The following is a 27,650-nucleotide window of genomic DNA, read 5'->3' as shown; positions in this document are numbered from 1 at the left end:
ATCACTCCATTAGCTCACTGGGACTGAATGATGTTGTTGTTGCATTACTTATCTGAATTACAAGTTGTTACAACAAATATGAAGTACTTATCCTCTTATTTCACAAGCAGGTGTTTAAACCTTTCCACAGGAATCCGCACTCAGGAATATAAAAGCTGAAAGGGCCTTGAACAGTGAAAAGTACTATTCATCCTTCAAGTTACAGCGGAACATTTACAACCGAAAATGAGCACAGTCAGGAGCACTCTCCTTCACAATAAAATACTATTTCTGTTGACCTGTTGGATGAGCTTAAAAGAATCTGTCCTCTTATGCTGTAAGAACTAGAGGAAGTTGCTTAGAGGAAGGAAATGTCCTTTTGCATGTAGGGCTGGGTAATATGGCCAAACATTTGATCAACTTTTTTATACCAGTGGATTCTTTAATTCTCATGATAAATGTCCCATTATTTTTCTGTTAAGTTTAAATAAAGATTATTGATCCTGAGTGAAGGTTGTGGTTTTAAACTCTTCTGTATCAGCAGAGAATGACAAACACTTGATAAACAGCAAATCTTAGTATAGATCAATTATGTTTTATACCACCTTGCACAATACATTAGCATTACATTCATATATATTGGACTTTATCTGCTGCAAGTATCTCTCTCTCTAACTTATAGCACATAATAAATATTGAAACAGCCTTTCATGCTAAACACTGTATTTGTGCTTCAGTGTTCTTATCACAGCTATAATTAACAATAGACGGACCCTTGACTCCCATCATCTCTGCAGGCCCTGTAGATCCTCGGCTCCTTGCTCCAGCCGCCTGCTCCTTCCACCCAGGCAACTGACTATGTGCCCTTGAATGGAGCACCTCCTTAGCCACCGCAACGCCAGCTACCCTCTTCTCTTTACCCCCCTGGCTTTACAACTGTGCTGCCATCTGTCTGTAGCCCCACTGCCTCAGGGGCTGAGCCACAATCAGGACACCCAGCTAACGAATCTAACGAGAGTGGGCGGAAGACGAGCTGAAGCAGTGTAAAAAGAAAGAGTGGGAATGAGAAAGAGAGGCTGAGATCAAGAATGGCAGTGGTCAGCTATAGTGTTTTCATAAAAGGCAGAGTAGATGGAATAATGAACACTTACACAAAATGACTCTATTCAGGAGCAAGAGCAAAGTCCCCTCAACATGGATATGAATAATATCTGAAAGCTTTCTCTTATAAAGCTTTCATTCTTCTAACAGATGTATCCTTTATACAACAATATACTTCATTAGCCAAGGAGAGAATAGTCGATAATACAACATTTTCATTGTACAATCTATGCTGAATTAACTTAATAGAAATAAAGGAAAAAAAACATAATATTTAACTGATGAGTCTACATTAGCTCTAATAAATAAGTCCTGGCCTTAACAAATCTGAAGTAACTGTGTTCCTGAGGTAAACGCAGATGGCTCATCCACACAGGGATGTTGAGTAGTGCAACTTGTAGGATGAAACTGATTTCCGAGAGGACAGGGTATCACGGTGTAAGGCCACATGAGTCTGCAAAGGCCAAGCCTCCAGATCATCTATGTGAATACAGCCGAATTGTGAAACTCCAGCGTGTGGGCTACTGGCATCAAGAGAGTGAAATGATGTCAGTGAGGCCAGCAGCCAATAGGAAGAGCCTGAGGCCCTTGTTTGTCACCATATGTTGATGTTGAGAATGAGGGCTAGTGGGTGGCTTCACGTGTAAGCCTTTGCTGCAGCCTCAACAAGGAGGAACACAGATCTAAGGGCGACTTCTTCACTGGTTTCATAGTGAGTTCACACTTTCTGGACAAAAATAAATGTAGCATAGAGTGGTGGTGATTGCAGGAAGGCTCTCTGCGTTGTATCATATGGTATCTGAAGTATTGTATCAAATAATATTGTGTCGTTAGCCTCATGTCGTATCTGAAGTGTTGTATTGAAACATACAGTAGAATATTGTACTTTATTGTATCATAGCATAACATATCGTATCTTAACAGATTTTAGCATTGTGTTGCGAATCGTATCTTCGGGAGTAATCGAATATCTCATCCTCTGTTCCATAGTTGACCAATCTTTTTATAAATCTGACTCTCATTGATCTGATAACTTGATTGCAATACTATATCACTACTTTACCTACAAAAACAAACAACACAGTGACAATTGAAAACTGTGACACAGGTAAATGACATGTGTCATACATCACCCCTTGCCAGCCGAGCTAAAACAGATAAAATGCAAATACAGAAATCTGATGTGAAATACTAAAACTGCTCACAGTATGTAGGTGTGTCCAGTATAAGTATAACTAATTGTCTTTATATTCAGTAGGAGTGTTTCAAAGCAACTGTAACATATTAGTGAAAGTTTGTGCAGTTGCCCTCTAATGTTAAAAATAGTTTTCAAAATATAGATGATAACTCCAGACACACACACATGCGAAAGCACACAGTGTATATACACATGTAGACCCAGGCGCTGTCCCCTCTCCATCCCCCACTGCAGCCATCACATCCACCCAGTGGACCAAAACATGCCTGCTTAAAGTGCTTTTCCTGTCACCTTCGCAATAATGCGAGCCTTAGAAAGTGTCATTCTGACCCGCTCCCCCAACCACAACCACCATCATTAGAAGAAGAGGAAGACCCATAGTAAAGCTTTCAGCTACGTTCATGTTATAAGAAATCTCATCTTATTCCATCAAAAGGCTCCTGCCAATCAAGTAATGGAAGTCTTGGTCTTCATACCTTAGGCTGTTCCCGCTGTCTATCACATTAATCTAACAAGCTGCGAGATTTCTATTGACTCATTTGTCCGCTCATATATTCAAAAGTGCTGCTCGCAATGGAGTCGCCTCTTGACAGAGAGGCTTTTTTCTAATTATAAAATTACACTTTTAGACGGTGCTGACTAAAAAATATCAGAAAGTCTCATCTTTAAAAAGACTTGCTCAGGAAGAAAAGGTCATTGCTTGTATCAACGTATCCCATCTCCTACTTACTCAGTCATTTTTAATTGCTTGGGATAATATGTGAGCAGTCCCCCTCAAGATTTACGCACAGGTGAGTTAGCTGTGGCAGCGAGGCTAGTGAAAGACTCAGGTGGGTGAGCGACGGTGTGTAATTTATTCCTGTTATTTCCACTGATTTGTGTCAAAGCCTGAAATATTCAAACAAAGTGTGACACTGAGATTGTGCAGCCATGATGAGTGTGAGCATTTGTGTGTACGTTCTTGTGTCTACACTTTCTACTGCAGCTGGTAGCTCAGTTCCACTGGGCTTCTGTCCCTCTGCAGGAACGGAGAGTGTGTTGTGGTCTCAGTAGACAGTGGTACGCACGCAGAGGAACAGCACACATCTCCACTGTTAGCACCTAATCTGCTAACAGGTTCCCACAGCAAGGATGCGACTCACTCCCACTTACAGATTCCCTCAAGTGTGCAGCTGTGGAAATAGAACAGGTTGCCGTGTTGCACAGTAGATGGCAAATCTGCTACTCCTCAAGCAAGGCACAAAAGTCGAGTTAAAAATAGCATGGCATTTTTTTAAGCATGTTATTGTCCGAAAAGCTGCATTTATCCCCTGTGCTGGACCTCACGTAGATCATGCAGGGCCAAGATGAACAGTGGCCAGCAACTCATTTTGTGACGCCAGACTGTGCAGACACGAGTCAGTGCACTAAATGTCCGCTAACCTCATTCATCACAGATATTTGGATATACTTGAAAAGGCCAGACGTTACATGCATGGTTATTTCTTCCTTTACACCATGTAATAACCATGTCAATGGCCATGTCATGCATATCATGGAAGACATACTGAGGCTATGGGTTTAAGCAAATACACTACGTCTTAGTTCTATACAAAGACGGATGTATATGTGTGTGTTATGATGATATCACTACATGACAGCAGCTAAGTCTAAGGCCTATACGGCAGTCATCTTCTGTATATCTTGCCTGGAATTATATGAATAGAATAAATGTTGTTTTGATAAATGCTTTGTTAAGTTTAGAGTAAAACATGAGTCACTTCACCAGTAAAGTCTGGTGCGAGAGGCGTTTGGTACTGATGGCAGACTGGGAAAGTGTCTACTAAAGATTTTGCCCACTTACTGAAACACATTCTACTGTGTGACGACACAGGCTGCAGTTGTTCTGATGCTTCCACAGTGAAAAAGACAATATCTGGTAGCAGGTTTGGGTCACGACTGTGTCCCTGAAGAAGTTGCTAGAAGCCACTTACTCATCAATACCGATCTCATACTCTGTACAACAGGCTTGGCCACAGTTTCAGTCACAGTTCAAAAGGGACTGGATTGGGACTTTTGGCTAACATAGATGTACGGGATAATCAAATTAAATGGAAATGTTTGCTTGTATCTGCACAATTTGCTTTCAACATTAATGTGTCATCAGTACAAAAAAAATGAAAATGAAAAAATAACCAGGCCTGTTTGCCAGCAGATAAAGAGTTTGGTCGAGTCGGCATCAGGAACCAGGACACACTCTTCAGGCTGGTGCTGTCCATGGTGCTGAGACTCACTCTGCTATAATACAAGAGACTCAAGTCTAAACTCACTCCTTGTTCACAATCAAATACAATATATTTCCTTTTTATTTATAGCATGATCAAATTCGTATTGTATTGCTTGTTTTGTTCAACCATTATTCAAATCCCACCAATATTAAATCTGCATTAACAATGGGTAGAGAAAAGAAGCAGATCCTCACACTGAAGAAGCATGAACCAGAAGCTATTTGGCATTTATCTCCTATTAGTGGGATGATTTGGGGGGTGAGTAGTGAAACTCTGAACCCACATGACTCAAAATGCACAATAAAGGGTACATAGGATCATTTTAGGTTCAAGTTGATTGTACAAAGGCCCATCAGTGGACCAATGACAAAAACTTGCAAAATTTCAGAGTATTTAGTAGATTTTATGCTAGATTCTCTTCGTAGTTCACACACCTCCAGCAACACAATAAAAAGCTTTGAACCATTTCCCATTTATGACTGTTTTCCTTCTAGTACAGTTATCTGATCTCGCTATGCATTTCATTTACCATCTCCTGAGAGGCCCTGATGGAGATGCTCAATAACACTGTGGTGTAAGTGCCTATATCAAACAGTCACTCCATGGAAGGCCTCCCTCAAACCACTTCCTGTCAGCCGGCTGTAACGTCTCTCACCTCCCCTAACTTACCTACCTCAGGTTCCCCTTCTCTTTTGTTCTCACTCCGTCCTTAACCTGTGCTTCCTTCCTTTCCCCCCCGGTTTCTAAGTCCTGGGAATCCACTCTGTTTTCTTCATCTATCCCATATTGAATCAGGCAGGTTTGTGAGGACAGAGGGACACTGGGGCTACAAACAGGTGAAGATACAATACATCTAAGTGTGAGTTATGGACTAAAAGTGTGAGGGCTGTGGTTTATTGACCCTGGAGAGGTGGGAACAAGAATGATGAATAGGTCTTTCTTTACTTATAGAGTCTTTCAAAGACATCGGAAATCTTTTTTTTTAACAAAGCAGAAGAAATTTGCTTTTATATTTACACTTTAAAATCTAGAGGATCTGTGGAAAACTGTCTGGATGCTGGAGCTGATGCAGAGACTTTCCAAATCAGGACCACACAGCCTCTGCCTCTTTGTTAATGGCCTCCTATAGACCATCCATCATCTCAACATAGCCAGTTAGCAATGAGGACAACTTCTTGGCTTTCTTTCAACGCAGGCCGCTGCCCCCTCGTCTCTTTCTCTCCATGCTCTGTTTCCCTCTCCTCCATCTCCTCTGCCTCACTGACTCAGTTTCCTCCTGACCTTTTCTCTGCAGCTTCTTTTCTTCTCCTTCCTTTAAAATGTGTCTCCACTATTTCCCAGACACGATGCCCAGAGGAGTTTCCTCTCTCAGCTCTTTACCCTTCACACCATCGAGCATGCAACTTCCTGATCTCCATTTAACCTCAGCCTTTGGAGGATAAATAGCTCCATTACGTTCTGCTTTTATGCTGGGGTCTCTAAAAGGTGTGCAGGGCTGCTCGGATCTTCCTTCTCTGTGAGCTGTCTGCTCAGCTGCCTGACAGTCAGCTCCTAGCACATTCCTCCTGTGATTTTATTTTATTTATTTTTTTTACATAGCACGCGTCTGCACAGACCTGCAAGTTCTCTTGCAAGATTCATGTGCACATGGATGCACAAGCCCAAAAAAAACACACAGGTGCACGCATGCAAACCACAGCTGCAGCAACAAATGGCTCCAACACTGTCAAAATTCCTAATCTGCTCCCACATCCACAGGGAGCAGGCATGATGTAGGGCTTTTGTTGTTGTCGTCATTTTTGTGCTCCATTTTCATGGGCTGCTGGAGGACAGAAGCGTCCACAGAGAACAGAGCTCAACAAGGTGTCTGGATGCAGCTTATCCCTGCTCACTACTCATCGGACATGGAGCCACAGTGTGACCAAACATCATCCAGTTGTGTAAAGGGACAGAAATGAGTGCGTTTTCATAGGACGGTTTCTTTTGTGGCCTCATAGTGAAACTACTAAAAGCTCATGGCTCAGTGGGGTTTATGTTTGTTTGAATATCTTTAAATGGATGCGAGACTCTGACAAACAAACATGCAGCAGAGTTATTATTATTATTATTGGTGATGTGTGTATATACCCCAAGTAGCACTGAAACAAATTAAAACTGTGTGGAATCTTCTACCAAGCTTTTCATCTCATTCATTCATATTGTTCAATTAGTTTCCAGTAACTTTTTAATATCAGGTGTTAATGGGCATCTTTCTTCTCATCGCCCACTCTTACCGAATACAGTAAACTCTGTAAGTGACTGAATGAGTCATCGCTTGCGACAATGTACTGGCAGATATGCATCACTATCGCAGTGTGAATCCTGTTGGAAGATTTGCTTCCCACAGTCTCGACAACATCAATTAATAATAAACAACAATATAAATAGAGAGATTCCATGATACTGAGTACAGACGACAGGAAAGCTTATCTCTGACTCTCCATGGCTGAACATTTCTTCTTGGCCTCTGTGGGGACCTCTTCCCATCATGGAGGAGAGAAATGAATATCTCCCCAGTGGCCACTACTAACAGGTGGCCTTGACTGACTCACAGTCCCTTAAGGCTGACCATGATGAATAGGTCGTGACGAGGATCACAGCCACGCTTAATGAAAACAGGAAGTAAGGACCTAATTAGGCAAAGTTTGATGCCATGCAGTGCAGGTGGCTCCTCCGAAAAATCGAGCTCCTGTATATCTGCACTGTCTATCAAGATGAAACTGTAATCTTGTTTGTGTTCGTGTGACTTGATGTGTTCTTGTGTCTTATTGTTTTTGCAAAAACTGAATCAAAACCGAAAAAAAACCAAAAGCAGGAGATGGAAATTTCACTGTGCCCAATAATTGTTTTCAATATCAAGTACTGTGCTGGTCGGATTTTCTTGGAAAATTGATTTTGTCTGTAAAAGGTCATTAAAAATTTGATAAATGTTCATCGTAGAATCAAAGGTGATGTTTTCATCTGTGTTGTTTTGTCAATCCAACAGTCCTGAGCCCAAAGATACCCAGTTTACAGTAGAGATGTTCCGATAACATTTTTCCCTTCCCTATACAGTACCTGGACTTTGCATGTATGCAGATATAAAGTACTGATCCGGTAACAGTCCATAAAAGAAAGCAACAACTTCCATAATGAATTTTAACAGCTGTATCCTACTAGCCCCATATATGGAAGTGATGACTGCTATCATTGTTGTATGACCTGGCTCAGGTTAAACCCTTTGAAAAACAAATACATACAGAGAATTAATGCTGTAGAGCTCCTTTTATTATCTAGTTTGACATTATTAACTAAAAAAGAACACAGATTATTTTTCCCTTCACCTTGGTGAAGTCCTTGTGCTCTTTATTTCAATGGTTGTTCAAATGCTTCATGAGATTATAATTGGCAACACTCAAAAATGAAGTCTACTTGTGGACTTTCCAACATGAAATATTATCAAATTGCTGACATTTCAGCTTGCTGTGGCTGACAATCAACTACTGGATATCACTTCTTCTCCCTGCCACTCTAAAGACAGCACTCGTCAGTGGCAGAGCAGCGTGACTGATATTTTGAAGCGGCAAAGAAGAAGTTATTTCCAGGAAAAGAAGTTGCAGTTCTTTGGGTGAAACAAATAAACTTTAAAGACGTGATCAATACATAGATTCACACACTCTTTGTTGCCTGGCCCAGCAGTTTCAGTCGGAGGCATTTCCAATACTGATATCAGTATCAGAACACCTCTAGTTTACAATGATACAAAAGAGTAATGAAACAATGACAATTTATCAGTTAGCAAAAAAAGCAGCCAATTAATCAACTGATTAATTGTTTCAACTCTAATAAGGGTTAATTTACTTTTAACTGTGCTATAGCCTGTGTATAATGGAGCCATATTAAATATTAAAATCTGTATTTGTCCCACAATACTGTGCATCAATCTCTGTAATGACTGAAAACACAGGAATACTCAAATCCAAATTATTGTAACTTAAATGTATTTAAAATTTCACTTCAAATCTCCTCCTTAGACACTTAATACTTAATTTGAATGTGTTGCGGTGTGTTTCTGCTTCGTAAGAGTGACGACATGGACACACACACACAGCGTGGTGTCATTCTGAGATATTTACAGACTAAAGTGTAGGAGAGGAGTTATTTTCTGGTGCCTGATTCTCACTTCTCACGTTTTTAGAACAAAAACAACTTCTCACTTCGCAGTCACCGTTGTTCTCCCGCTGTTTTATTCACCCACCTCATCCACAGAGGAATGCAACAAGTTCACATCCTGTCTCTGTAATAAAGAGGATGTTGAAAATCATTTAAAAAAGGCTGGTGAGATAGACAGCCACACCAAACACCACTATAACCACATAATTCCCTCTTACACTCTGTTGAGGGTCTTCAAATGCCTCATTATAAAGCGGACACATATAAAAGATGCATCTAGTTCACAGCCTGCAGGACCAAGCTGGCCTCTGTGTTTCTGCACCATCTTTAACTTTTCTTTTCCTACTGAACAAAGGGATATTCGTTTGTGATTCAGATTCTCTGAATGACAGAGACAGTGTCATTTGTATGAATATGAATGCTCTATTTATGTCTGCATCTCTGTCACTGTTTCATGCCAAAGCTGCTCATTCAGATGTTAAAACTGATTTGCTTTAAATCCATTCTGCTTATGTAAGGAATTCCTGTGGCGCTAAAGCCATTTCGTGTACAATGTTACGCCTTCATTTTAAACAAAGCTTTGTTAAATGGGGAGCACATTATATAAGAGCAGCTGACTCAGAATTTCCCGTATTTACTCATCAGGGCCTGTAGCATAAGCGAGGTATTATGCACAAGACGCTGCTCGGGTTTGGGGTGAGTCATCGTCACGGCCCGATATCGGCTTTCGCAAGGGTTTGGTAAGACAAGGAGAGTGGGGGGGCTTTACTTATACCTGCAATCCTCAGAGGTTCTTCTGATGTCAGATCTGAGAGGATTATCCAGCTATCAGTGAGACCAGCAGAGAAGGATGAGATCTTAAAAAGCCACTGATCAGTAAACTAGTGGTGAGACGCTGTTCTGTAACTGGACAAAGTAGGTCCCACTGTTCACAGGTTTAAGCCACCATGTGAGCAAAGATTCCCCGAGCTGATGTCATCCTGAGCAAGGTGACTGATCCCTGTGAGCTCCAGGGACAATGCTCTTTCATTTATCTGACTTCCCAAAAGGGGAAAATTATTTTCTTCAGGAATTACTGCAGAAGGAGGAGAAGTCATTCACAGCAACAGCAATTGTTCAATATTCCAATAGTTGATGAACAAACGTCTATTGATCACTTTTATCATTAGTTTCCACAGTTTGTTAACTTCTGCTAATTCCCACTTCTAATGGAGGAGAATATGCTGCTTTTCTGTTGTGAATTGAATATTTTAGTTTGGGAAAGCAACAAAATACATCCTCTATAACTCTGGGAAAGTGTAATGTGCACTTTTTACTTTTACCAAAATTCTCTATTGTGCAATATTTCCTAATGAAATATAATAATAATATTAAATTTCATTTACACCATATTTACAGGGACTTATACTGATACTCCCACTCGACTTGTCCTGATATGCATGTGATTTAGCCCTCTTTCTCTGGCTGTGTCCATTGTTCTGCAGGACAGAAGAATGTATTTATGAAGAGAAGCCACAGGGACAGACCTGCTAGGACCTGCTTCCTGTCCACACAGCTTCAAGGTGTCCTCTCCACACCATTACCTTGGTCGACAGTCTGCAATGACTAAGAGGAAGTTTGAGTGAAAGTGACATTTTATTAGCGGGATAATCTAAAAGGGCCTCGTCTGGACAAACTGACTAAACAAGTTTTTTATTCTCCTGCACCTGTGTCCAGATGTATGCTCCTAAACAACTTTAATATAAGCCTGTAAATCAACAGCAGGAGCAGGAGGTCTCCATTCTTTTTCACAAGGGTAAAAAGTTACAGCATCAATAGGAGAAAACAATCAGCAGGAAGACTTTGAAATGTTCTTCTTTGCACTTAATAAAAAGTGGATTGTTAGGACAAATGACTTGAGACTTCTACAGTCTCCTTGTCCTGTGGCTCCTGATTATCACTGCATCATCATTCAGGGACAAAAAGAAAAACAGCTTCTCTGATGGTCAGCTGTAACTGCTGTCTCCATCGAGTCTCCTCCCCAGTGTGGAGTGAGTGCATGAATACAGTGTCAGCCTCTGCAGCTGCAAGAGCCTCTGTGTTGGGGGAAAAAGACAGCCTTTGCCAAAGTAATCCTTTGGCAAAGGCTGGTGTCCCAGACGCTAGCGCAGTGATGATCCACACAGAGAGAGAGGGGGTGGGTGATGTTGTGTACTTTGGGTCACCAGACACTGACATTGTCCATGCAGTGACAAGTGTGTTTACTGTGTCTGTCATTTGCACAGTTATATTCACATCGTAGTAGCACAGTTGTGTGTTCTACTCCAGTGTTAAAGGCGGATGGTCACTGGAGCCCTGATCGCTTTAGCTCTCTTCACGATGGCACGGCTGATCTGCCAAGCTGCTGCGTTGTTGATTCAGGTGTGTCAAAGACCCTGTGTGACATTATCACATCCACCCATGTGTGAATTAAATCGTCCATACAGGAGAGGGCTGAATTCAGCGGGGGTCCATTAAAATATCTGCTGTGGGGGCAGCTGATGAGTGCGGACAGGTGTGATTTTGGAGATTAGAAAAAAAATTGCAGGATTCATTAGGGAGCAGTTGAAAGGTGAATGACACTTTTTTTTTCTGAATCATTCACTCGAGCATTCTTCATGTGCGTAAAACTCTCCATGTGTGGGAGTAAGCACTGACTCTCTTCAGGCCCACACAATATGACCATAAATAACCACACTTACGTAAAAAGAAAAGAAAGAAAAATCAAGCCATGAATTTGAACAACATGCTGGTAATTAAGCAGTATGAGACAGGAAATTGCAGCAAACATAACGAGGGCCACATGAAGTGTGTTGTTGGTTGGTGAGGTGCAGAACATGACTGCTCCCTGGTGCTCTCCTCTCATTAATGAAAGATCAATTCATTATTCCATATGCAGAGGGAGAGCCAACAGTGCAGAGGGAGATAATAAACACAGGCATCATGTTAGGAAGCACACCTGCAGGATCGATCAGTGGATTGGTGAATGGCTTTGCTGTGTGAGGCATGGTTGTGCTGAGGGTGGTGTGTTTCCACCACAGTCTATGGTTTCCACCTATGTAGGCTACATCACGTGGAAGGCCGGGGTCATTGATCACACCACAGTGATCAGTGTATGTGTGTGGTGAAGGGTGGGTGAGGGTATCACAGAAGTCAATATACCCAGAGATCAGTCTATACAATGAGATGTGCATGTGCTTCTTTTTCAAAAATGCAGCCGAGAGTCAAAGCCCATGTGTCTGCAGAATAACGAGGAGTAATGGTGGCTCGCATCAAACACAACAAATGCGCTCAAACTGGCACCGTGGCGCACACATGCACCCGGTATCTGAGGAGCTGACCATGCAGCAGGACGCACACATCAACAGATAGTCCATCTATACTGTGAGGTGTTGAACTATAGTTATTATTTTCACATTAAACGGCCCCGCACGCTGATTCCTAAACACTGGCAGCCATAACAACCCAATGCAAAGGGTTACAGGCGTGCACAGCACATAACGCACAAATCTATATTCACACACGCTGCTATGGAACATTAAATATCAATTTGCACCTCCACTATTCAGATGCGGTCTCGTATCTTTGCGTGCAGGGTTGGAAGCGTATGCGCTAATTATCCCATGGTGCTGAGGTATCCCAGTGGGGGAAGACGCGAGGAGATGGAAACCGCTGCATCGCCAAAAAATAGACGGCACCCTATGAGAACACGTTTATGGCACAAAACAGGCGATCCAGACAATGACGCGTCTTACCTGTGCCGTGTGCCAGGTCGATGCCCGGTTCGGTGAGTATGTTCGGGTCACTTTGAGATCTGCCTCGCTGCAGACAGCCGTCTAGTCCATCCGATGTAGCCATGGGGAGACAGACAGCGCAGGAATCCCGGATAAAATATTGAAAACCCCCTCAACGCGGAGGCAGGCAAGGTCAGGAGGAGGAAAAGCAACGAGCTGGTGCAGATTTAATTTGCTCTGACAACAGCCGCTTTGAGCATCTACCAGGGAGCCATGGCTGAGCAGAAATCCCGTGTGTGTGTGTGCGTGTGTGTGTGTGTGCGTGCGTGCGTGTGTGTGTGTGTGGATGATGTGGGAGGGGTGATGTGCCCCCTGTGATGCTCGTCCCCGTCCAGCAACACGGCCAAATATTCAACACAGCTATAACATGCTGCACGCACTGATGCATTTTATGTTTTATTGAATTTTGATGCGTCTTTGTTCATGTATTTAAATTTCATCTGTTTAAAATCTACTATAATAACGTGGGTTCAATAGCGTCATAAAAACGCCAGATGATGTCGAGGCAATAACAATAAATTCATCCAGCATTTATGAAACGTATGACGAATGGGTTAATTACAGATATTTATGAGCACACACATGTTGTACACCAACTCATAATGTTATATGTCACATTAAAAATATTCCATTAATTGTATTTCCAGGTATGTGAAATAAAGAAATGTAAAGGAAAAGGCAAAATCCCCAAATCAAGCTGTGCATTAAAATCACTGTGTCCTATGTTTTTCCACTTTCACCTTCAAATTATAATTTACATACCTAACAAATATAATTATTTTGAATGCATTATTTAAAGGACGCAGAGCTTCAGTGTTTTCATCCACCACTGATATATTACAACAAATTATTTCGCTTAAAACAAAGCAGGTTCATGTCAGAGCCACTGGACATATGGAAGCAGCCCATTGGCTGGTTCGCCGTGTGACGCACAAACACGGAAGTGCTGCTCCGCCGCTCGAGAAAGATGGCGGCTCACAGGTGCATCTGCTCGGCTCTGCTGGCGTTTCTCTGGGTTCTGTCGGTGATCACCGTCACACAGAGTCAAGACACAAGTCCGCCGGATGGCCACCGTGTCGCCGCGGCGGACAGTCCGCAAACAGCGACCGAGACAGCGGGACACACAGCCGGGCGGCCCGCGGCGGAGGCGACGCGGTGGGAGTCGACCGAGGTGAAAGAGGCGACTCCGGATGAATCTACAGCCGAGGAGCAGGACGCTCCTGCCGCTGACACCGCGGCCCCCTCCACCGCCCCCCGGCCCAAAGATGACTTCCAGGAGGAGCTGGTGGTCAGACCACTGCACTCCGGAGATATTTATGCCAGCTTCCAGTTCCGCACCCTGTGGGAGACTGACTTCACCAGGGGAAACAAAGGCAAGCTAACTGCTAACAGAGATATTTACACATGCTGCTTGATTTGAGTCAGATCATTTATCAACAAGTGATGTATTAGCTGAAACCAGTGACGAATACATCATGACACTGATGCTCAACAGATTATTTATAAACCATGAATTATTAAGATCAGTGTTTGGGTTGCCAGGTCGTGGTGATGTCTTCTCCAGACATTTTATTTAGCTCTTACATTCATTGCTCAGACACAGTTCCCAGTTTGACCATTAAACCTACGAGCTGCAGGACATTTAGACCAAACTCTCTCTAAACTTTATCAACATGTATATTCTCACACTTGATTCATTTTAATTAATAACTGTGTCTAACTTACTTGCTAGTGACTCATTAGAGACAACGAATCCCATTACCTCTTATTAATTTAACACTAACTTTTACAAGTAAAAACCTGATGAATTGTTTGTGAAAACGTGACATGTTAACATATCTAACTTTGTTATTACTGAATAGAAACATGTAGACATGCTTTTACCACATCACTTTATTTAAACTCTAATGCAAACAATCTTTAATTTTGTAAAAAAAAAAAAGGGAACTCAACTTATAAGTTATAAAAACATCACAACATTAAATATTGAATTGTTTAAATCTCTCTTCACAAACACAAAATCAGTTCATGAAAGGTTAAATCGCAATAAGCAGTATTTAAATTGATTCCTCGTATGCGACATGCTTTTGTCTAGTTTTCTTTTTTAGGTTTTGAATTAGACCTGCTTTGTTTTCTCCTTACTGACATTCCAACGTCTGAAAAGTTGCATTTTTACTTGTTATTTATTACAGAGCACATACTTCTGTTCCTGCAGAAATGAATCACAATTGTGCTGATTGTTTTAAATGGACGTTGATATTTTAGTAAAGGTGATTTGTATTACTGCTGTAGCCAACACTGTTAAACTTTGAAAGCATGTATATCCATTGCCCATAAATTGCACACACTCCATGAATTTTCCATTGTTTATTCATATACATGTCACAGGACAATTATTTATCTAACCATAAACTGTGTAATGTTATTTATATTCCTCAGTGTCCCACTACCGGTTGTTCCCCAAGTCTCTGGGCCAGGTCATCTCCAAGTTTTCAGTGCGAGAGCTGCACATCTCATTCACACAGGGCTACTGGAGGACCATGCAGTGGGGGCAGCCATTTCTGCCATCTCCTCCCGGGGCCGAACTCTGGGTGTGGTTCCAGGACTCTGTTACAGAGTGAGTTCTGCTGGGGAAATGTTTTGTTGTTAGACTTGAAGGGATAGTTTACAGACAAATGAATATTCACTTATTATCTGCTCACCACTCTGAGGATGGGGGGTGGGTGAAGTGTTGGAGTCCACAAAACACTTTTGGAGTCTCAGGGGTAAACAGTGTTGCAGCCGAATCCAATACAACTGAAGTAAATGGTGAGCACTTCAAATTCGACTAGAAACAGCGTCATTTACACCGTGTTCTCAGCCTAAATGTCCTCTGATATCCTCCCCTGGAGTTGCGATCACACACACACCACACACAAGCTCTCGCCCAAGGGGAAGCACTACGTCCGCTAGTATCGATACTTCTGGTAGCGAACATTTAGGCTGTTAATTGGTAAACAAGTGAAGAACAATGAGGATCCAAGGGTGGATTCCTTGAACAGAGAAACACGATACAGAGTTGTGTCTCTGGCTGGTAAATCAAGCTCCTTTGTCAACTTGCACTTCTTCAGAAGAAGTTTGATTGTGCAAATAATAATCAGCTTCAGAACCCATCACAGCAAGTGTTGAGTGGAAATCAACACTTTGTTTGTACTGGAAAACGTCCGTTAATTATTCTGTTTATGTGAAGGGTTTTCCAGCAGTGAGCGAAATTGAGAAAAGATAGAGATATATTAAAATATCAAACAAACAAGTTAACATTGAAAATATAAACTACAAGAACCGAAAGGGAAGATGCAGTTGAAATTTAGATTTCGATTTATGATGAATATGTGAAAGGAATAAAACTGGGATAAAATGGTTACTTGAAATTTCATTTACAATATTTTGAAGGTGTCATCTGGCCGTTTAAAAACATTTAAGAGCCTCTTTGTTTTAATGACAGACATGAAAAAGCTGTCAAAGCTCTAAATCTGTTTTCATTATAAATTACATGACATTTACACATTTCAGACATATTACTGACTTTCTTTCTTTCTGCTGCTTTCAGTGTGGATGGCACATGGAAGGAGCTGACCAATGTTTTGTCAGGGATCTTCTGTGCTTCACTCAACTTCATTGACTCCACCAACACTGTCCAGCCCAGTGCTTCCTTCAAACCACTGGGAATCGTCAACGGTACAGTGACACTCTTTCAATCTCCCTTTGGAATAATTCTACCTAGTGATAAACCTGTCCAAGAGCTAATAGGTGTCATCAGCCGTTTTAAAGTGCAGTATGCAGGTGCTATAGTTACTGTCTAAGTAGAGACTAAGTGTTTTGTTTTTGTGTCGAGCTAGAAGTGACAGACCATCGCTTCCTTCGTTATGCCACCCTCCCACGAGAGATTGTTTGCACAGAGAATCTGACACCATGGAAGAAACTCTTGCCATGTGGATCCAAGGTGAGTTTGTATCATATATATATATATATATATATATATATATATATATATATATATACACACACACACACACACTGTATATATGAGGGCAGAACTATAGAACTATAACTATAGCAGAACTATAGGTCAGCGTGTGCATCTATAGATGAGACAGGAGCTCGAATATCACGGCAGCTAACTCAGTTTCTTCTTCTCTTTCATTACGTTGCCATGTTTGCAGGCCGGTCTCGCTGTCCTGCTGAAGTCAGAGAAACTCTTCCACAGCAGTTTTCATTCCCAGGCAGTGCACATCAGACCTGTGTCTCCCACGTCCTGGGAGCTCCGACAGACGCTGAACGTGGTCTTTGACCTGCACACGTCTGGACAGGGCAAACGAGGTGAGGAGAAAGAGCTGTTTCCTACATTAGTAGGACTAAAGAGCTTATTGCATCTTCCTGGTGTTAGTTAATTCAAGCTGTTTGCTCCTTCAGAGTGGTCTCTGTTCAAGATGTTCTCTCGGACCCTGACAGAAGCTTGTCCACTGGCCTCCTCCAGTAAAATCTATATCGATGTCACAGACAACCCCCAGGTTTGATGTCCTTAACATACACTCCACTATTGATTGATTATTTTCCTTAATGCAAACTTTACAGAAAGCAAAAACATTTGTTTTCATCTGTCAAACCTTTATCAATGAGGAAATATTCAAAGACATTTAAAACAAATCTAACAGATTATAATTTCTATATTTGATAATCGGTAACAGATGATCCACATACATTTTGCTTGAGACAAACATGATGTCATTCTGCAGGGGGAGCAGTTTGAGCTGAGCCCGGCCACTCCCTTGCTGAGCCAGGCAGTGGTGCTGGGGGACAGACGGACCTTCTCCGTGTACGATCTGACCCAACAAATCACTTTTGGCACCGTGCGCTCCCTCAACCTGCTGATCCGTTGGAAATCCAGTGAAGGTGAGGTGAACTGCAGATGGTGACATTTCCCGTATTTGTTTCCAGTGACATGGTTTATATAAAGTCCCCTGTTCATTGGTCAAACTTTTATTATCATATTTCTTGTCTCTGCTGTGATGTTTCCCACAATTTCATCTATTAAATCACCCCCTTGTCACTTGCTCTCCTCATTAGGTGACATGCTGCGTCCTCTGCTCCACGGCGAGCGCTATGTGGCTGGTTACGGGCTGCAGACAGGAGAGATTCACACACTGATGTACAACAATCACCCGTACAGATCTTTCCCTGTGCTGCTGCTGGATTCAGTTCCCTGGTATCTCCGTCTCTACATTCACACGCTCACTGTCACCAGCAAGGGAAAGGACAACAAGCCCAGTGAGTCACTTAAAGAAAGTTTATTTAAAAAATCAAATACACCTCAAACAAAGTATATTCATGAAACTACATAATGTACATCAGCATTTCAGATGATTGTGTGGTTACAAGATGTTTTATCATATGCAAGGAAGAAGTTTCCCACATATTCTGATAAAACTCATCAGGAGAAATGTCTTTTCAAACATCCCAAACACAATCAAGCTTATGACCTCAGCCAAAGAGGTTATGTTTTCACCCCTGTCCGTTTATTTAATATCAAGATGACATAAAACAACTCAACAGATTTCCATGAAACTTAGTGAAAGGATTTTTTTTTACTTTTCTTTAACAATGCGGGGAATAATAAATGCAAATTCATTTATGACTTTTAGAGTGTTGGGCTGGTGGAGGAATGTGCTCTACATGCTTTTTAATTGGTGACAAACCCGGCATGTGTAACAGTATGTGCAGTTCCCTTTCCCTTCAGAAAACATTGTTTCATGTAGTTCTTTGCCATTGCTTCTTTGCACCACAAGGGGGAGAGCATGAGTTACATTTTCTGATACAAAGGAATAAAAGCTGTCAGGTTGGTGTTGGTAAAAAATGTTTTAACGGAGGAGATATTTCTTCCACTTGGTGATTAGTTTTCAGGAATTTTACCTTTAAATTATTGTCACATTATAGTCACATGTACAGTGCATGTAACTTACGGATTGTGGATGAATACCACAACAGTGAATCAGTTCTCTGGTTACACCTTTCTCTTCCTGTACCAGGCTACATCCACTACCAGCCATCTAAGGACCGTGTGAGGCCCCACCTGCTGGAGATGCTTGTCCAGCTTCCTCCCAACTCCGTCACCGAGGTCACCGTGCAGTTTGAGAGGGCTCTGCTCAAATGGACTGAATACACCCCCGATCCCAACCACGGCTTCTACGTCGGGTAAGCTCCTGAAATAGACTCACGTGCTGTCACTCATGTCACTCTATGATTTTGAGCAGCATAAGAGCAAATGGTTTTGTTGCATTCATTGTCAAGGCTTTCATTTTTCTCTCACCTTCGTAATTGCAAACATCTCTTTCTTAAACATGCAGGTCTTCAGTAATCAGCTCTCTTGTACCAAGTATTGTCGCCATGGATACAAACAGCTCTCGGGAACGTCCCCTTTTTAGCAGCTTGTAAGTACATTTGTGTCTTTTCTGAGGAAAATGTCTTGTGACGCTTCTTATTCATGTGTTTGAGTTCCTGTTCCTAGAAATGCAAATGATTCACTTTCCCATCTCCCTCCAGTTTTCCCTGTAAAGAGGAGTCCAGCTACTTTGTGCGTGTCTACACTGAACCCCTGCTGGTCAACCTGCCAACCCCAGACTTCAGCATGCCCTATAATGTCATCTGCCTGACCTGCACTGTGGTGGCTGTGGGTTACGGTTCCCTATACAACCTACTGACTCGAAGCTTTCAGATAGAAGAGCCCAGCCCAGGATTGGCCAAGCGGATAGCCAACATCATCCGCAAGATGCGGGGCGTGCCGCCCCTCTGAGGCTGGACGCTGGTGCCAACTGGCTCTGCTTTCCGAAAGGAAGCTTTGCTTTTGGCAAAACCACTGGTTACATGTGACATTCAGGGAAAAGCTGAGTCGAGCACTGGTGTGAATGTTGACTGAAGGTCAACTTCATGGTTTTGTTTTTGAATGGAAGAGGATGAATAACAGTTTTGAACATGAACATATTCAGGAGAATTTCCTGTTGGCTAACGACAAAAGCTGTGGACGTTTGTTATTGTTTGACAAGGAGAAGGAACCAAAGCTGTGGATTATGCAGCAGTGGTCGCTGCACCAGTGTGTTCTGTTTGATTTTTTTGTGTTTTTATGAATGTCAGAAAACCATAACTCCACTACATCATAATATCTCCACAGTGTCATTGAGGCTTTTTGTTTCTGTGTGGAAACTGTGATAAAAAGATGTTTCTACAATGATGAGACTGCACTATTTAAATCTCTGAGTAGAGATAGAAAAAAACACTGTTGGTCTCATTCTGCCATCCTGACCTCTTGTTTCCCATCTCGCTGTAAGGAAAGAGAAAATACACTGATCCAGTCAGAATGTTACATCTTGTCAAAGCTCAGGTATGACAGGAGATCAAATGACAGAAATTCTGTTTCCAGTTTCCACTGCCAAGCAAACTAAACACAGCAGTAAAGTCCTCACTTTGGGTTCCTGGTGGGTTCGTTTTATTTGACACAAGTTGTGTAATACTTTTAATCATAAAACAACACGTGGCCCCTGAAACGTTGTCGCTGAGCAACCACTTTATTTGCTTGCAAGTAGGAACAACCCTTTTATTAAACCATTTAATTTGCACTAATTCTTGAAAGCATGCTGGAATGTTAAATGCAATTGTCTGCAGGTCAATAAAAAGAATTGCCTTAAGTTTGTAACATTTTCCCTCATCAGTAAAATGCAGTTTAATTGTATCTTGTGGTAGACAAGCAATTAATGCTTGACATACAACTCATGTTTGTGTGTCTAAAGGTCTGAAGTGCGTTGAATGTGTGAAGCCACACTGTTTGCGTATGTGTGCGTCAAAACTCACACACATTTATCACCTTTTAATAAACTGACAAACTACATTTTGGGACATTTTCATTCAAATGACCAGCTGTGTGAGAAGGTACGTTAATGTTTCAAACTGCACCGGAGCCACATTACTTCCCACTGAGTGCCCACATTTTTTGTGTAAACAAACTCAGCCCCACTTCTGGCAGACCCCGAGAGAACAAACACTGTCGTCTCTGTATTTGGTCGGTCAGCGTTTCTCACCCCAGCACGTTTGGCAACGGCATGGAACAAAAACAAAGGAAAAAAGCAGCATTCCACATAAGTGATGTTCATATCTGGTCTGCTGCAAACTATGTTTTCTCTCCAAACAAGTCGGTAGACGTGAGGAGGGGAACACATGCCTTCACGATTCTCTGACATATCCTTCACCTTATTTAGCACAAATGATTTCAGACAAGTATGCTTCTTTAGTCCCACTTCATAAAGTATAAAGTGGCTGTATATACAAACATCTATTTAAGGTGTGGAGATTAGGGTACAGCAGTGTGAACTGGCCACTAGAAGTTCTTGGCCACCTCTTGTTTTCTGCCAGTAAGAGCCTTTTGTTCTTGGCATATTTCATCATTTGTTATTGCAGCTAAGCTCTGGTGTAAAATAATACCCATAAAACAGACACGTGAAACACGAGACCTGTAAACAGCAAGGTGATAAATGCACGACACTTTTCTGTGTTCTGGGAACATGTTTATCTTCTGGAATACAAAGAAATATGTCTCATAACTCCACGAGGAAGAGATACAAAATAACTGTTGTTTTATCCATTCAGAAGATATACAGTGATTCCAACCGTACAGAAATCTACCAAAATATTATTGACGTTAATAAACGATTAAGAAGTTGTAAACTGATCAAGTTAATATACAAATAGTCTGCAGGTCACTTGAAGACTTTAAGAGGCACAAAAGACCCACTGATCACTTTCTAGTAAAGAAAAGGAAATTATATGTATGAGATTTATATTCTTTGATTTTCCAAGTGTAGATTAGATTACTTAATGAAGAAAGTATTAACAAAATCTTTCTGGTATTTTGTGTTTACTTCAAGTACGGGTGCAGTAAAAAAAACCCGAGTCAAGCACATTACTTTCCCAACCCAAAGAATGACACCACTTCAAAGTGGTGCTCAGATATTTGACCAAAAAGTAATAGCAATGAAAAAGGTAGAAACATTATGCATTTTTCTGTGTGGTTGCATGAAATTAACCAAACAAGTGCACACATGCAGTTGAGTCAGAGGCAGTCCACTCAGCAGGGCTCGCTGCAGGCGTGGCCGCACGTTGTTCTGCAGCACTTCTGCTCTCCCGGACACTGACCATCATGATAGCAGTACTCAGCACACATGGAGGTTCCCTGGGGTAAGGCGCAGCGACCTGGCTTCACTGACAGGGCAAAAGACACAGACACACTATGTCACTGTGTTCAAATGTCAACATATTCATCTGATCACACGAATGCCACACCAAGCCCTATTTCCTGGGATTTCCCTGCCACTTTGTTCATATCTAACCTTTGTAGGGTGCAATGCACTCATGTCCACATCCATTGGAGCAGCATTTCTCATTGTTGGGGCAGTCAATGTCACTGGAGCAAAACTCAGCACACAGCCCTACGACCGAGTTCCTGCGAGGACAAATTCCTGGCCTTGCTGGAGGGGAAAAGAAGTGAAAAATATACAAACAGTCTGGAACATCATGGCTTTTGATTTGGAGGGACACTCTGCTGCTCTGTGGACTCTCCAAGCTTTGATTTCCATGACAGTTCAGTCACTGAGCAGGTTTTAACAACTGACAATGGAGTTTAGCTTTGTGGATCGTACTGAGGAACACAGACGGCTCCACAGTCAGACACAGCATTTGTGGTCTGCAGGACGGTCTCCATCACACACAGCCCTTGTGTGATGGGACAGTCATGAGCAGTTAACTGCTGAAGTGATGAAGCAGAGAAGGAGAACAAGATCAACAGTAGAAACATACACGAAGCTGTGTGGGAACTTTTCATAGTACACTGTTAGGTCACACATTAAAAACACATTTAAACATATAGAGTTGAGTCAGAAACAAACTTACCTGTTGTTTTGCATTCAGTCTCTGCAGCAAAAGCTGTGTCAAAGTGCACATATGCACCGAGAGCTAAAATCAATGCACAAACTGCAGGCCAGTGTTTCCCCATGTTGTCAACTTGGTGCACACAAGAATGTACTTCTGTGTGTGTGTGAGTGTGCACTAATAACCCAGTACACAACCTGCAGGCTGGGCAGCTCAGTCGCAGGATGCTGGGTCCTGGTGCCTGTTGAGTTACATCCTCATGATGTGACAGCAGGGGATGGTTATTCATTTTTCAGTCATTGTGTTCATCATCACAGTGCAGTGCTGTTGAAACTTCTATTCGCAGCCCAAATAGAAGTAGCTATTTAGAGTTTTCTTGTACTGAAACTCAAAATTTAGTTACAGAAAAGTGAAACTCTGGTTGACTGAATGCAACACAACTATAACATAAATAAAATAAAATACAATTTAAGGCTTGAGGACACTTTTCAGAGATCACGTAAAAAGGATGTCAATGTTTGTGAACACATTCTACCTTATTATGAATGATAAATTACATCTGGATCATTTTCTAGACCTTAATTCTGTGTCGTTATTAATATTCTTCACATATCTTAAATTTCTGCTGCTACAATGAACATATTTGCACAAAATTAGCAGCCGCTTCATTTATGTTGTTTTACTCATTACAAGTTTCATACAGACATACAATATACATGATACATACAACAATTTGATCGAAATACATTTTTATGGAATATGTTCAACAATACTAATAATTTGCAGTACATCAGTACATCTTGAAACTGAAAAAAAAATAACATCCATCAGAGCAAACTTTTCTCCCATTTCATTTTATGTTGTGCTACTTTGCTTTCATTTGTAAAAATGGTTTGTTATTATTTTTTATGTTATTAAAATCTCTCCCTGCATCGCCATCTGTTGGCCTTTTCCAGTCTTACATGTAAGCTGTGCCATGAGGGGTGGTTTAGGTTTAGGTGGCACAACAGAACCGCTCTTTTCCATACTGTGCATTAATCATTTGTTTTTGGCTGCAGTCAATCAACCAGGTAACTGTGTCATCAACCACTTCAATCAGACTGATATTATCTGTACTTTCATGTCATTAAATCAAATATTATGGATGTCATGTGTAAGGTGGTATAGGTTTGAATGAGAGCTTTTACACAGTGGCTGTATATGAGTCATAAGTTATTAGTAAATAGAATCCAATGTTACTGTGGCTTTTTAAGAGTCAGGGTCAATTTGAAAGTCTCATAAATAACCAGTATGTGGGTTGTTTGGGCCTCAGAGTGAAGTGAGCCAGGGATGTTTCACACAGTTTTCCATTGTTGCTTCTGTGGCGCCCAGATAAGACAGACAAATAAGATTATAATTACAAAATAAAATAAAATGTACAATATTTCAAAGGTAGTTATCAAGTAATGTTTTTGTTTTTCATGTTTGTGCAACACACACACAGCGTGTCTCTTCTGGACTGTGGGTAATAAGCAGACTACAACCTCTCTAAAAAATATGGCGTTTATTTGTCTCCTGTCTTCATTTAACTAACACCAACACAGTAAAAGATAAACGGACTCTCTCCACCATCTTAGACTCATACCAGCCCTGCATGAAACAATGGCAGCGAGGAACCAATTAACTCCAATAGGCAAGGGGACATGCAGCAGCAACTAAAATGTTACACATGAAAATACAAAAGTTAAATTCTAATTTAAATGCTCTAAATGATTATGACAGTCATCAGTAAAGTATAATTCTACAACATCTGTAATTGATCAGGTCTTATCATGGATATATTTCATTAGTCTTTGTGCACGTGTGGTGTTTATATGATAAATGTATTTATATATATATATATATATGCACTATTTAAATCTCTGAGTAGAGATAGAAAAAAACACTGTTGGTCTCATTCTGCCATCCTGACCTCTTGTTTCCCATCTCGCTGTAAGGAAAGAGAAAATACACTGATCCAGTCAGAATGTTACATCTTGTCAAAGCTCAGGTATGACAGGAGATCAAATGACAGAAATTCTGTTTCCAGTTTCCACTGCCAAGCAAACTAAACACAGCAGTAAAGTCCTCACTTTGGGTTCCTGGTGGGTTCGTTTTATTTGACACAAGTTGTGTAATACTTTTAATCATAAAACAACACGTGGCCCCTGAAACGTTGTCGCTGAGCAACCACTTTATTTGCTTGCAAGTAGGAACAACCCTTTTATTAAACCATTTAATTTGCACTAATTCTTGAAAGCATGCTGGAATGTTAAATGCAATTGTCTGCAGGTCAATAAAAAGAATTGCCTTAAGTTTGTAACATTTTCCCTCATCAGTAAAATGCAGTTTAATTGTATCTTGTGGTAGACAAGCAATTAATGCTTGACATACAACTCATGTTTGTGTGTCTAAAGGTCTGAAGTGCGTTGAATGTGTGAAGCCACACTGTTTGCGTATGTGTGCGTCAAAACTCACACACATTTATCACCTTTTAATAAACTGACAAACTACATTTTGGGACATTTTCATTCAAATGACCAGCTGTGTGAGAAGGTACGTTAATGTTTCAAACTGCACCGGAGCCACATTACTTCCCACTGAGTGCCCACATTTTTTGTGTAAACAAACTCAGCCCCACTTCTGGCAGACCCCGAGAGAACAAACACTGTCGTCTCTGTATTTGGTCGGTCAGCGTTTCTCACCCCAGCACGTTTGGCAACGGCATGGAACAAAAACAAAGGAAAAAAGCAGCATTCCACATAAGTGATGTTCATATCTGGTCTGCTGCAAACTATGTTTTCTCTCCAAACAAGTCGGTAGACGTGAGGAGGGGAACACATGCCTTCACGATTCTCTGACATATCCTTCACCTTATTTAGCACAAATGATTTCAGACAAGTATGCTTCTTTAGTCCCACTTTATAAAGTATAAAGTGGCTGTATATACAAACATCTATTTAAGGTGTGGAGATTAGGGTACAGCAGTGTGAACTGGCCACTAGAAGTTCTTGGCCACCTCTTGTTTTCTGCCAGTAAGAGCCTTTTGTTCTTGGCATATTTCATCATTTGTTATTGCAGCTAAGCTCTGGCGTAAAATAATACCCATAAAACAGACACGTGAAACACGAGACCTGTAAACAGCAAGGTGATAAATGCACGACACTTTTCTGTGTTCTGGGAACATGTTTATCTTCTGGAATACAAAGAAATATGTCTCATAACTCCACGAGGAAGAGATACAAAATAACTGTTGTTTTATCCATTCAGAAGATATACAGTGATTCCAACCGTACAGAAATCTACCAAAATATTATTGACGTTAATAAACGATTAAGAAGTTGTAAACTGATCAAGTTAATATACAAATACTCTGCAGGTCACTTGAAGACTTTAAGAGGCACAAAAGACCCACTGATCACTTTCTAGTAAAGAAAAGGAAATTATATGTATGAGATTTATATTCTTTGATTTTCCAAGTGTAGATTAGATTACTTAATGAAGAAAGTATTAACAAAATCTTTCTGGTATTTGTGTTTACTTCAAGTACGGGTGCAGTAAAAAAAACCTTAACGAGTCAAGCACATTACTTTCCCAACCCAAAGAATGACACCACTTCAAAGTGGTGCTCAGATATTTGACCAAAAAGTAATAGCAATGAAAAAGGTAGAAACATTATGCATTTTTCTGTGTGGTTGCATGAAATTAACCAAACAAGTGCACACATGCAGTTGAGTCAGAGGCAGTCCACTCAGCAGGGCTCGCTGCAGGCGTGGCCGCACGTTGTTCTGCAGCACTTCTGCTCTCCCGGACACTGACCATCATGATAGCAGTACTCAGCACACATGGAGGTTCCCTGGGGTAAGGCGCAGCGACCTGGCTTCACTGACAGGGCAAAAGACACAGACACACTATGTCACTGTGTTCAAATGTCAACATATTCATCTGATCACACGAATGCCACACGAAGCCCTATTTCCTGGGATTTCCCTGCCACTTTGTTCATATCTAACCTTTGTAGGGTGCAATGCACTCATGTCCACATCCATTGGAGCAGCATTTCTCATTGTTGGGGCAGTCACTGTCACTGGAGCAAAACTCAGCACACAGCCCTGCGCCCCAGTTCCTGCGAGGACAAATTCCTGGCCTTGCTGGAGGGGAAAAGAAGTGAAAAATATACAAACAGTCTGGAACATCATGGCTTTTGATTTGGAGGGACACTCTGCTGCTCTGTGGACTCTCCAAGCTTTGATTTCCATGACAGTTCAGTCACTGAGCAGGTTTTAACAACTGACAATGGAGTTTAGCTTTGTGGATCGTACTGAGGAACACAGACGGCTCCACAGTCAGACACAGCATTTGTGGTCTGCAGGATGGTCTCCATCACACACAGCCCTTGTGTGATGGGACAGTCATGAGCAGTTAACTGCTGAAGTGATGAAGCAGAGAAGGAGAACAAGATCAACAGTAGAAACATACACGAAGCTGTGTGGGAACTTTTCATAGTACACTGTTAGGTCACACATTAAAAACACATTTAAACATATAGAGTTGAGTCAGAAACAAACTTACCTGTTGTTTTGCATTCAGTCTCTGCAGCAAAAGCTGTGTCAAAGTGCACATATGCACCGAGAGCTAAAATCAATGCACAAACTGCAGGCCAGTGTTTCCCCATGTTGTCAACTTGGTGCACACAAGAATGTACTTCTGTGTGTGTGTGAGTGTGCACTAATAACCCAGTACACAACCTGCAGGCTGGGCAGCTCAGTCGCAGGATGCTGGGTCCTGGTGCCTGTTGAGTTACATCCTCATGATGTGACAGCAGGGGATGGTTATTCATTTTTCAGTCATTGTGTTCATCATCACAGTGCAGTGCTGTTGAAACTTCTATTCGCAGCCCAAATAGAAGGAGCTATTTCGAGTTTTCTTGTACTGAAACTCAAAATTTAGTTACAGAAAAGTGAAACTCTGGTTGACTGAATGCAACACAACTATAACATAAATAAAATAAAATACAATTTAAGGCTTGAGGACACTTTTCAGAGATCACGTAAAAAGGATGTCAATGTTTGTGAACACATTCTACCTTATTATGAATGATAAATTACATCTGGATCATTTTCTAGACCTTAA

The 27,650-nt window shown here is 41.4% G+C and overlaps 3 protein-coding genes across 5 annotated transcripts in view; 1 reads left to right on the top strand and 2 right to left on the bottom strand.

Moving 5' to 3' along the window:
• phactr3a (phosphatase and actin regulator 3a) overlaps positions 1-12,812 on the bottom strand; it is a 29,966-nt gene extending 17,154 nt beyond the window's left edge. For 2 of the 3 annotated variants that reach the window (XM_020089272.2, XM_020089270.2), the window contains exon 1: positions 12,510-12,811. In XM_020089272.2, the coding sequence (XP_019944831.1) occupies positions 12,510-12,612 (103 nt within the window). In that variant the 5' untranslated portion in view covers positions 12,613-12,811. Of the gene's footprint in view, positions 1-12,509 lie in introns of all 3 variants that reach the window. The other variant, XM_020089271.2, reaches the window with a different exon arrangement.
• Positions 12,813-13,460: 648 nt separating this feature from the next.
• pigt (phosphatidylinositol glycan anchor biosynthesis, class T) lies at positions 13,461-20,466 on the top strand. Its single transcript, XM_069526056.1, has 11 exons — positions 13,461-13,921; positions 14,988-15,165; positions 16,138-16,265; positions 16,427-16,530; positions 16,751-16,907; positions 17,001-17,098; positions 17,324-17,480; positions 17,655-17,855; positions 18,614-18,779; positions 18,932-19,015; positions 19,128-20,466. The coding sequence occupies exons 1-11, from the start codon at positions 13,516-13,518 to the stop codon at positions 19,375-19,377; spliced, it is 1,929 nt and encodes a 642-aa protein (XP_069382157.1). The 5' UTR covers positions 13,461-13,515; the 3' UTR covers positions 19,378-20,466.
• Positions 20,467-21,117: 651 nt separating this feature from the next.
• On the bottom strand, positions 21,118-27,252 carry wfdc2 (WAP four-disulfide core domain 2). The gene is given in 7 exon segments (XM_069527382.1): positions 21,118-21,833; positions 21,962-22,099; positions 22,303-22,334; positions 22,336-22,369; positions 26,274-26,402; positions 26,531-26,668; positions 27,090-27,252. Coding segments are annotated over 7 exon segments (708 nt in total). The 5' UTR covers positions 27,193-27,252; the 3' UTR covers positions 21,118-21,699.
• Between the last annotated feature and the right edge of the window lie 398 nt (positions 27,253-27,650).

The sequence above is a fragment of the Paralichthys olivaceus genome, chromosome 6 (genome assembly GCF_024713975.1).
Source record: "Paralichthys olivaceus isolate ysfri-2021 chromosome 6, ASM2471397v2, whole genome shotgun sequence".
NCBI lineage: Eukaryota > Metazoa > Chordata > Actinopteri > Pleuronectiformes > Paralichthyidae > Paralichthys > Paralichthys olivaceus.
The sequence above is the reverse complement of the archived record's forward strand: the minus strand, read 5'-3'. Positions and strand labels throughout refer to the sequence as shown.